Here is a 12,319-nt window from a genome sequence, read left to right on the forward strand (position 1 = left end):
TTGCAAAGCCATTTCCTAAGGCTTTGTCGCGCTCTGTTAGCTGTAGAGCTCCATTTGAAAGACAATTTGTCTACTGCTGAGCACTCTGGCAAAGAGCGACCTTGTGTTGAAGAAAGTCTGCACATTCGTGTGTGTGTGCAGTACAGGATGCACCATATGTCAAATAATACATGCACGAAAACAGCAGAGGCAGCTAAAAGTTTGGTACACACACACACACACATAATATATATATATATTCACCCATAGTTCTTAAATCAATCACATGTAATGTTACTGTAGCGCAGATGAGAGCCCCTTGCAATCACCATCGAGCAGCCATCAGTGGCCGATTGAGTGGCCGCATTAGCAAGGTCGTGATCTGCTCTCAGGCTCATTTTCAAAGCGATGCAGGCTTGGCCGCTCGCCCACCAGATTTGGAGAGAGGTCCTCATCATCTTCAGACCTCGGCTCTGTTTGGGATCTTTTCAAATGGTACGATCTAATCAAACTGCAGTGCACTGCTGTTTGATTTTTTCTAATATAGAATCGACTGACAGCATCCTGGACGATAGTTGATCTGATGAGGTGAAAAACATATTGTTGATGATTTCCTCACGTGGTCTCATTGTTTCCGTACAGGTATGCTGTTCTGCAGGACCCTGCGGGCTGGCTGAGTGTGAACCCAGTCAGAGGGACTGTCAACACCTCAGCCTCGCTGGATCGCGAGTCTCCTTATGTCTACGACAACAAATACACAGCCGTCTTCATCGCCACCGATAACGGTGAGTTGCACTGTAATCTGAGTAAAACTCATATCTAGATAGGATCTATTTTTAGAAATACTTGAAATGTAAGCAGTCTGGTTTATCCACTGTGGAAACTTTTATTCTCGTTTTCATTGTACAAAGAACTTTTCATGGGTGATGAGTGTCAGTTCAGACATGAAAAGTAGAAACAGAGCCGCCTTGGTACCTACTGAGCACTCTTGACTTTACCTGGCAACAGTCAAAGTGTCATTTTTCCCATGGTGACAATAGGACGGCCTTATGTGGTGCTCCTGCGTCTATTGGACCATATGGCGGCTGCTTGGCAGTGTCAGCCGAGCTGCTGCTTTGAGACTTTCCAAAGCACAGATGAAAGTGTCGAGAGCTTTGGCGCATTTCGCTTTTTTCTCTTCGCTTCCCACTCTGTCTCATCATCTCTCTGTGTCTCTGTCTCTTTGTCCCCCTTCCTCTGTCTCTCTACCTTCTCCTATCAATCCATCTGGTCTCCTGTGCTCGGGAGATTCTGACAGATCCATTTGAGGAACTGAGGGATTCTATTAGTAGGCAGCAGAATAGCACTGTTGTGCTGGGGAATTCGGTAGCCTTAGAAAGATGAGTGCTGAAAGAGGAGTAATGATGGGGCAGGAGGAGAAGCTAGAAGGGGGTGGAAGGGTCAAGAAAAGAAGAAAAGGAAGGGACATAAGAGGAGATAACAAGAAAAAGATATAGAGCAGGGGAAGTGTGTGACGAATAGGTGGAAAAGAAGAGAAATGGAGAGTGGACTCAGCCAGGTGAAAGAGTAAGATCTGTGGTAAAGCCGGCAAAGGATGGATGAATGCAGGAAGTTATTGCAAAGTCTTCAGTGGAACTGACATTGTTAGCATGTAACCTCAGATGTGTTTTAAAGTTAATTTCCCATCAGCTTTGAAAAGTGCCTTTTAACAGAGAAAGGTCTGAGCATACGAGGCCTCTAAAACTCAGTTTGTAGTTACTGTGTGCACGTAGACACTGCCTGCAGTGCTTTAGATCCTGTTATATTGTGAGATGACATTAGGGCTGATATAAAAGCTCTGTGCACAAAAAAGAGGAACATTTTCATGTGTTTTATATTCATTACATATAAAATGAAATATTCCGAGCCTTTTGGTTTATATTATATGTTCATGCTCATGAAACTCATCCTAAAAGTACATTTATATACTTTTTTGGGACCATGAATTGCTGCATATGTAGTCGAGTTTACCAAGTCTTTCATCAGTTTTCCTTTTTGTATAATTCTTTGTTGTCAATGCAAACAGAAAACTCAGGCATGACTCTGGTTCTAATATTAAAAAAACCCTTAAAATAAGCTCACTGAGCTAAATATCAGTGTTGTGACAGTGGACTGGCACTGCTAAGGTGCTGGTGTTTAGCAGTTATTCTATTAATTATGTATCTTAACATGGTTATATGGTAGTAATTAGCATTTAACACATAGTGCAGCGTAGGCCAATCACAATGTAATTACATTTTCAAGTATTTAACAAAATCAAAGATTCACTAGAATAATGTGTTATTTTCCTGGTGGGGGAGATGAGTGATTGCAGCTAATCTCGGCGCTCCAACAAGTTTCTGATGAGACGTTTAACTGTAAACATACATGTTAAACAACAGTTCATAACAGTTACATTAAAGGATGCCTACATGGATTTTTTCAATATTGTTTCACGGCCGACACACTGACGTCCCCTGAGACACGTGCCTGTTCTGTGTACTGTATGTCTAGGCTCTAAAAAGCCTGTGCTGCTATTCTGTCTACAGAGACAAGAACAAGCTCAGTCTTTTAAAAAATGACTGTCGATTTCTGTCGACTGTCTGTGCGTGGTCGAGAAATTTCAGAATACTGATGCGTACCTGCTTGACTGCCACCTCCGCTCTTTTCTGCTCGCTGTGTCATCAACTGGACAAATCTGTTCCTTCCCCACAGCTATCAGCGCAATGATGACTGTATGACAGCCAGCCTGTGTCATAGGCTGTCATACCTACCAGCAGGATATGGATTGACCCTTACATTTTCTGTCTTTATATGTATGCAGAGACCTCGAATGAATACTATCCACCTACAGAGGACGAGGAGCAGAAAGACAGAAGGGCTGTGTTTAACAGAAACAGGAGTGTCTGTAAACACAAGTGCAAGAGGTTTAAAGAAAGTATAGGCATCAGTTTTAAAAGTATGTGGTCACGGATCTTAAGAAAATTGATGAAAATAGTGGTTTTACGGCCACTTTAGGCTGACCTGACCTGGACTCAGAATTGCCACGAATATACGCTATTACAGTTATTTTGTTTTGTGCTTTTTGTGCATGGTTAGCAGCAGATTGACGGTAGCTCCTGTTAACAGCATGATGGCAGGTCAACTCCAGCAGCCCTCTGGGTTGCAACAGATGGTGGATGATGGTGCGAACACACCATTCCCAGAGAAAGATTGAAGTCCAGCTCAAGGAAGAAAGAACAGAGTCATACATATGATATGAGAGATTTACAAAGAAACCAAGATGATGGCATTGATTTAAAAATCAAAGGTCATCAGCTGAAGAGTTAGCAACAGCTGAATGCAGTCTGGAGGCTACGCTCTGCTGCCAGACTAATCAGTTGCACCTATAGAAGAAGCGAGCCAATCATTGGCCACTTTATAATGTGTTAAGTCGTAATCTTTGAGGGTGATGCAATCGTCACTGTGTGTACACTTTGTGATTTCTGATTCCCAGTTAATAATTTAAAAGCCACAGATGAGTTTAGCCTGTGCAGCAGCACCTGGCAGGCCTATGGAGCAGGACAATATTGTTTGAAGTGCTATTGTTCCAACCTGAGCGCAGGGCTTGACGGGCTGTTTATATAAACTCTCATCAGTAGCTTCTGTTTTTCAGGCCAGCGAATTCTCCTCTGCTCTCTGATTCCCCGCTGGGAGGCCAGCTGTTCCCGCATCTTACCCTCCTCCCTTTCCTTTGCATTAGTTCTTGTGGGTAGATTAAAGTTGTTTTCTTAATGTCTTTGTCATACTTGATGCAGAGGCTCTCCGGCCTGCGCCGCACCTGCGTATCCCCTCTCTGCTGTGTGTTGCGGTTCAATGTTTTCCGCTGCTCATCATTTAAATGTTAAACTGCCTCCTGGAGGCAGCCATTTGTCATTGGGAGGCATGAATACATTATCAAAGCCCCAGTCGCCTGAAACACGCCAGCACACGCACGCAATCTTCAGTGTTTACTGCCACTGAACCTGCGATTAAAAACCCTGAAGTTATGTGAAAAGTGGCTGAGCAGTGCTGGTTTAAACACATGGATATACTAAGGAGAGACCTCCATTTAGACACTGAAATATTATGTGCATACACGTGTACCTGCACCAGTTAGACAACTCCAACATAGTCAAAGAGCTTTGTTAATTACAGGAATATTAAGTATTGCACACATACATGCAGCCAGACTGAGCAGCATGATGAGCCTCAGCATTCATCACAGTCACATCACATCCCCTCTGGTTTAAATCAAAAGTAGAGAGGGGATGCTGAATTCTAATGGGTCACAGATTAAAACCCTTTGGTGCTCAGACAGATTTAAAATTTAATAGTGTTTAGTCATGTGTGTGTGTGTGTGTGTGTGTGTGTGTGTGTGTGTGTGTGTGTGCATAATATGTGAATCTGTGATCTCTCTGAAAGAAAAAGTAATAACAGTGTTAGCAGTGACAGCCTGCACGTGTGTGCAGAGGTACACCTTTGTGTGTCTCTGCATATGTCCATTTTCGAGTGCATTGGCTGCCCACTGTGCTGCCTCATTGCCACACTGAGTGTTGGGAACCAGTGTGCAGCTCATTGCCGTAATGGGCTGAGCAATTTCCCTGGTCGGGCAAGCCCAGATACAGAGATTTTACCGCTAAGTGTCTGTCATGTCGCAAGCACATAGTTAGCAGGCTGGCAGGCTACATGCTGATAGATAGACTCGTGTTTTGTCTTGAGCCAGCTGTGATCAGGGTCCCTCAAACAACAGCAGGGAAATAACAAAGCCTGATGAGGCAGTGGGTGAGGCCAGCGCACTGGGCCTGAAATCAACAGGCAGACAATAGAAGAGAAATGCAACCAAACAGACTAAAAACGTAGTTCTCCTGATCTGTTTTTAATCCATAATAGAACTCTTATTAAGGCTGATTTGGTGATTTAGTTTGTGATGAATCTTTATTTAATATTATTAAGTCGTTAAGATCAGAAGGGCTGTTAAGAGATACGAGCATAGTGAAAGCTAGAAATCAGGCACGTCTGCCTGCGACATCTTTTCAAAAGATCCAATATAGTGCAGTCGAGAAAGCGAGAGCTGAAGAGCAGTCTGCGTCTAATAGAAAGATAAATATAGTAACAGGAGACTCGGTGTCAAGAAGCCAAAAAAAAAGAGAGAGAGAAACATGGAGGGAAATGAGAGAAGGCAGCGAGGAAATTGAAAGGTGAAAATTAAAGACATGCAGGACAGAGAAATGACGTTTTTTTGGGGTGGAGGAACATTTCTGAAAGAAAACGTGCGACCTCATGACGTACATTTGACTGAGTCTTGATTATGTGGATTCTGGAAGCGCGTCCTTGCTCCCGCTCTTCAATCAATCCCTTTATGGTCACAGCCACAGAGGCAGGCAGGTTAACCACCTTCTTGAAATATGTTCTCACCCAGCCAATCAACGATGACCCCGTGCAGCAGTAGGCAAAGGTGATGCTCGTGTAAGGGAAGAGTTCAGGGTGCAGAATAAAGACAACTTGACCCGAGGAAATGGCAGTATAATGGATATGCTCCGTAAAGAAGATCGCAGCTCAACACCGCCTTCCTTCTGTTGCCTCCTCTGTCTTCCTGCGCTGCTTCATTAACCCCAAATACTCACTGTGTCTTTCTCACTTGGAGCTTCAGTAGCACCTCCCTCTCCCTCTCTCTGTCTGTCCTTCACTGAGCGTCTTTGTCTTTTATTCCTCGACTTGTAGCAGAACCCATTGGGGAAGTCTCCACCTTGTAAACAGGCTCACGTCGTGTCTGTGATTAAAGAATGCCTTTGTATGGCTTTGCCAGGGAAGAAATGTCTTTCTCTGTTACTGCCTGTTATCTGGCCTTGCTTATCTCATGTCCTTGGAATACTAATTCATCCGCAGATCAGAAGTTCTTGCTGTGTCTGGCGCACACCAAAACAAACATGGCTCAGCCCACTCAGCAAGGGAGCCTCCGTCTGAGTACAGTACTTTCTGGGTACTTATTTTATAAGCACTGAAACTACTGGCGATGCTGAATCCGAGTATATTCCGAATTATTAAAATTTAACGACGGTCTCTCGCTTCCTCGCCCAGCACATTTCCGCCGGCGTGTGGTTTTAATGGCAGGGATCCAAATGAAATGAGATGAGTGGTTAGTGGAGATGGAAACGGATAGATAATGAAAGATGAAGTCAGATGATGGAATCAAGCAAACACGGCTGTCGGAGAGCGTGTCATCGGACCAACACAGGAAATCTGTCAGTGCTGCTGAAGAGTCGAACACGCCATCTGCATATCTCAGTGTTTATGTGTATTTATCTATCAGGATGTGAGTGTGCTGTGCATGGTTTGGAGGGTCTTTTAATTTTAATGATGGTTTTAATGATCTTAAGATTTTAGGTTCATCACTAGCTCAAAATATCTAATTTCTTCAGTAGTTACTGAAGAAAACACGCTTCATCTCAGTAGCCTCTGCTCATATCAGAGCTAAGGAATGATACCATACTGACATCCTTGTTCACCATTAACTCTTATAAAATAAAATAACATTTTCCAGGGAAAGTTGAAGTGGAAGGTCATCCAGTACTCAGAAGGTCCGTCGTTTGATCTCTCTTCCAGTCTGGATGGCGGCGTGTCCTTGGGCAAGATACTGAATTCCTATCAGTGAGAGAGTGTGTGAGCTAGAGTCTATGAAAGTGTTTGTGAATGTGCTGGTACGGTACAGTGAAGTGCTTTGAGTGATGAGTTGCAGAAGAAACGCTCATTTAACTGCTTTTACTTGTAGTTTTTGCAAAAATGATTACAGAGCAAACTGGCAGACAAGCAAAAATTACATTTACGTCACCATTTCCATTTCTCTATCCACCGTAAATAAATAGAAAACTATTACTGGGAGGTGTAAACTCACACATGGATAGGAATTCAGCATCTTGCCCAAGGACACACCGTGGACCTTCTGAGTACATCTGTATATCTGCCCGTCTGTATAGCACTATAAACATCTGTATACTCTTTTGTAAATCATCTGTACATAACTATTCCCACCTTTTATTCCACCCATATCTGTATATAATCTGCTCTTTGCACTTCTGATTAGATGCAAACTGTATTTTGTTACCCTCTATCTATACGTGTGTAATGACAGTAAGGTTGAGTCCTAATCCTAAATGTGTTCAATGGCAAACTGTGACAGAAATAAGACATCAGGATGTTGCACGCGAGTGTGTCCCAGTGTAGCTTATATTCAGACTGTTATTGATTATTTCCATGGCCATGTGACATTAACCAAGAGTGCAACAGAGGAGGACTAAAAAAACAAACAAACCCCAAAACAACATACCTGAAATATTTTTCAGGTATTTCATAATATTGTTTGCATGCGTGCATCTCCAACTGTCAGTGCCCTGTGCAGAAAGGAGCCCACAGTCAATCTTGCGAGGACCTGGGAAAAAGATTTTTAATGAGGTATATGAGGTTCAGGTGTAAAGGCTCCAGGTTAGGGAGAGTCTTTCATTATTTTTGAATACGTAACTAATTTTGGTTTTATTGCTTTCTTACAGAAGCTAGAAGGCAAATCACAAAAATTAAAATGGCTAGGCTCCATATCAGCTGACAAAACAGCTGCTTCTAATTTCAGATAGTTGTTGTTTAAGTGCTTTGAATATTTAGAGTTTCACTGCCTGAATAATTAAAGTTTTTGGGGCTTTTTCCCCATTTTGGATGAAGAGGCACTACATTTTGATCTGGCAGCTTAACACAGGGGGAAAAAATAAATTGTGAGCACACCAAACAAGAAACCTCCCAAAGAGGGCAATTTTGGTGTTTAATTAGCACAAAAAGAGTTTGCAGTGTAAGCCCACTTAAAGCTGTATCAATACCCTCCTTCTCCAATCACTGTGTATAATAGCCAGCAACTGATAACCCAAACTCTATTCTGAAAGTAATTTGCCAGACTAGCAGCGATGCACCTGTCCCCAGCCCTGCTTCTCTCCCTCAAGTCATCTCTCTTAATGACTTGTGCCTATTGTAATTTGTTCTGGCTGGTTTCATTTACAGTTCTGATCAGCCAATCAGATTAGCAGTATGTCAGGTGATAGTGTTTGCTGAAGCCCTGAGGAGACTGATGAGTGATGGGACAGAATGAAGTGGGTTATCTGAAGGGAGTTTTAACAAGGTCTGGGATTTAAGCAGTGACAAGATAGATAGAGAACGGGAAAAACACAACAGATAGGCGACTGTATCCTTTAGTTTTACCAGTGCGAGTGCAGGAGGCGCCTGCTCCTTCTATGAAATACTTTTGCCAGCTGAAATCAAGGCGCTATATGATTATAACTGTATGACGCTTTGAAGTTATTTCCTTGACTCAAAACGAATCGATGAAAAATGAGTTAGGGGTGTGTGGCTCAGCATTCTAATTTTCCATTTCTCGGTTTTGCGTTTGTGGTTGGACTCGAAGATCAGAGGCCAGCCGTGGAGTCCACTTTGCAAATTTGTATTAATGTATCAACTACATCAGAACCATCTTCATGTACAGTCTGTGACATGAATATGCACTAATTTATCATTTACACTACGTGTGTATGCGTGCACGCACTCGTGCATGCAAGTAAGTCAAGTCTGACGTCATTACCCGTTTCTGGGCCCAAAGTCAAACGAACACTGAGAGTTACAAACTGTCTAAATTCTTTCATCTTTAATAAAATGATCAGCGTTGCTGCTTTACCAGGTGTAACAATTAAGTTTAACATCCAGGCATCCATGAAAACAGGATTAATGAAGTTTAACGGAGTTAGAAGTTAGCAGGAAGTTAGCTCGCTAGCTTCCACCTAAACATGATATAGCATGTTCTGACTGAGAGATTTCTGAAAAATTCAAACGTACAGCTCTGCTGTCACTTCCAACATAAATGAAGACAGAAAACTAAACAGCAGTGACGTTTGTAGGGTTACTGAAGTTGGGCTAGCTGGTATATAACGATTTGCTACGTGGTAGCTAGCTACACAGCTATGTTAGCATAAACACAGTGAAGCTGGAGGATGAACGCTAACTTTTTTCCACTCGATAAAAGTTAACATGAGGGTTCCCGATGGTTAGGGACAAATGCAATCGCATGGCAGGATGCTGTAAACGGACCAAACTTCAGTCAGGAGAACAACTGAGATAATCCATCCACAATACGAGGTTAGTCATTAATATACTGCTGCATGGGCTGGGCTGTAGCTACATCGTAAGGGTTTAAAAACTGAGCTTTAAAATGATTCGCGGTAATAAAAACCGAAAGAGGCCGACAGTGATCACTGACTGTTTTTAGGGGCTTGTTCAGCCTCTATAGGGTGATAAATAAATGAAATCCAAACCAGCATGAAAGAATGAAAACATCTTATCTATCCTTAATATATAGTGTTGAAATAAACAGATCAAATTAAGTTCAATTTCAATTGTGTTTTATTTATTTACACAAATTACCTCGAGGCTCTTCACACTGCAAGAAAATCCCAATAAGCACTTGGACCATGGGAAGGAAGAACTCTTAACAGGAAGAGAGCCCCAGAAGAAGCAGGCTCATGGAGGGGTAATCATCTGCCACAACTGGCTGGGTGGTGAGGGGAATAGAAAACAGAGTAGACAAATGTTAATGACAGTAGTGGGATAAAAGCACTGGCTGAGAAAAGAGTTGAATTGAGGAGAAATGCTCGCTGCATCATGGGAAGCCTGCCTCTCATCTTTGAGATATGATGAGGCCCTGATCAAACGAGACTTGTTTGTGAGAAGAAAGATGTTAAAAGATATTCTGTATTTAACGGGGAATAAAAACTAAGAAGGCAATACGGGAGAAACATGAGCAGTCTTTTAGTCCCTCTTAGTACTCTCACTGCAATGTTTTAGATCAGCTGGAGGTTTTCCAGGGAGCTTTTAGAACAACCTGATGAGAATGAATCATAGTGGTCCAGCCTAAAACTAATAAATGTAGCATTTCAGCAACGCTCTGTGACAGCAGAGAAGAATTCCTGGTAGCTTCATATTCAACATGCATGTGTCGGTTGGCTCATGCAGGTCAGAATCACAGTTCATATGAGCTAAAAACTTGGCTCACACCCTTTTACAAGGGTGCTTTATAGTACACCCTCTGCATGGACTGCTTCAATGTCATCACACGATCACTTCTACTTATGCCTGCCGTTAAGTCCCTCTGTACATCTGTATGTCTCTGTGTTTCTATACTTGAGTATCATTAAAATGGAGTTAAAAACCAACACGATCATGCACTTCAATCCAGCTTGTTACAGAAGTTGAGAGGTGCGTGACCAAAGTACCACCGATTTTGTGGTGGGCGCCACATGTGCCGTCAAACCCGTGACAGGTAATGCACAGTGAGCATAGAAGCTCCATTAGCTGCTGTGCAATGTCGTGGTTACGCTGGCGTTTTTTCATGCATACATGTGGAGCAGCGGAGCAGTCCTGCAACAGAGCCACACCATCAAATATGAATTTCTGCAAGTGGAAATATCAATTTTCTTTTGAATGCTGTGCTCCTGACTGAAAGACATTTTAGAATGAATGTATACATCATTTACAGCACTGGGGTCCACACTGCAGCTCGATGCATTTGAATGAAGTTGTGTAAAAATGTGAGCCAGCGTGGACTCCGGCAGTCTCATCAGATGAAAGGAAATATGAAAATATAGCTGTGTGTGTGTGTGTGTGTGGCTCACTGCTGTGCAGTTAGTAATAAAGACTAAGGTTTTTCCTGTTTTGCTGGAAGACACTGTAAAGTGATGGCGAACAGGTTTAACTAGATTAGTGTACAATTTTTCGGCACAGTAGACACTTCATATAATCACATAATTTTCAAATTCACTTCCCTCCCATGCTGGCCAGCCTGCTCTCATCTCCTCCCTATCTCATTTGAGATATTCCCTTCATTTATCTTTTCTTATTCTCTTCTATTACCTCGGTGTAGTCCACCTGTGAATTACTCTTCCTGCGTGTTTAGCGGCAGCGTGATATATTGTGACATTTTCCACTGAGCTATTCCTCATACTACAGGCCTGCTCCCGACTTCTCTGCTTGTTGTTATTTGGTTTCCTTCGTGATTTGCTTTTATGTGGCTCGGGAAAAAAATATAATCATAACAACGTTACAGAACATCTTTAGCCAAGGGCATCATCCGCTGGTTGTTTGTACTTAAGCTGCCCTGGAATATAACAGTTATTCTAATGAGCACAAGAAAAATAGCCAGACAAGAAGAGTCTTATTTCAGCTTTGTCCTTGGCAAATGCTACAAGTGGACCATTCTTTACCTCTACAATTCACCACAATAAGAAGAACTGATCTCCTGGCAAAAACGAAAATATAACTGCTTGTACTTTTTCCTCTTTGAATGTGTTGTGCTCTTCATCCTCGTCTCCTCTCGTAAAACTTCATTGCTGTGACACATTTTCCCTCTAGAGAAAAGATGAAGTGCACACAGATCACGGATTTTATTCTCACCATACCGTGCAGGGGCACAAATTGGTACATTTCAAAGCGCTGCTGGTCAAAACCACATTTTTTCATTCGTCTTCTGCAGCCGTGGGAAGAAAAGGCGAGACAACAGAATAAAATATATACAGAGATAACAGAGTTGGACAGTCAGACAAAAAGAGAGCATTAGCCTAAAGCCAAAATGTTGGGAGCAAAAGAGTGTTTGGGGGTAGATGGAGACATATGAAGACAAAGAGATAGAGAGAAAAAAAGCTTAGCTTGTTGCCTTTAGCTGTGGATTAGCCCTGACAGCCCCAGGAGTCAATCAGTCTGTTTGCTCCTCTCATCTCTGGACAGACTGGAGAATAACAAGGCTGTCTAAATGCCAGCCAGGGGCAGGTGGAGGTTTCAGGAATAGTGGTGGACGATGGTGCAAGAAAGCAAAGCCCGAAGAAAGAATATCAACTCGGAATTTCTTCAACTTGCGTCGTTCCTACGAAAAAAGCTGCTCTGCGAGTTTTTGGCTGCTGCAGTTGAAATTCTGACAATTTGTAATACTGTATGTAAAAACTCTGTAATCAAACATTTACAGTCATTTATTATATCTGGTTGTAAAGTAGTTAGTGTAACCTTTTTGTTTTGAGGCATTACTGCCTGAAAATGAGTTAAAACATGAAAAAGTCGTCTGGAGTCTCAGATGTTAATGACTGAGAGGTGCTTGACTTTTCAGCACGCTGTAAGTAAGCAGTTAGAGAGTTTTATAGGAAATCGCTGCCACAGCCCAGGAGACATTCTGATAAATACGAAGAAATCTTATCAAGTGATATTCTCCTCACCTCCTCAATGGCCAGTT

General features: G+C 42.3%; 1 protein-coding gene across 1 annotated transcript in view; it reads left to right on the top strand.

The window, feature by feature from the left end:
* Positions 1 to 12,319, top strand: part of cdh13 (cadherin 13, H-cadherin (heart)) — a 396,226-nt gene that overhangs the window by 356,216 nt on the left and 27,691 nt on the right. Inside the window, exon 12 of the mRNA XM_084932749.1 lies at positions 622 to 764. Within this exon, the coding sequence (XP_084788875.1) occupies positions 622 to 764 (143 nt within the window). The remainder of the gene's footprint in view (positions 1 to 621; positions 765 to 12,319) is intronic.

Source organism: Perissodus microlepis, chromosome 7 (assembly GCF_051167445.1).
Source record: "Perissodus microlepis isolate ML-2025 ecotype Zambia chromosome 7, ASM5116744v1, whole genome shotgun sequence".
Taxonomy (NCBI): Eukaryota; Metazoa; Chordata; class Actinopteri; order Cichliformes; family Cichlidae; genus Perissodus; species Perissodus microlepis.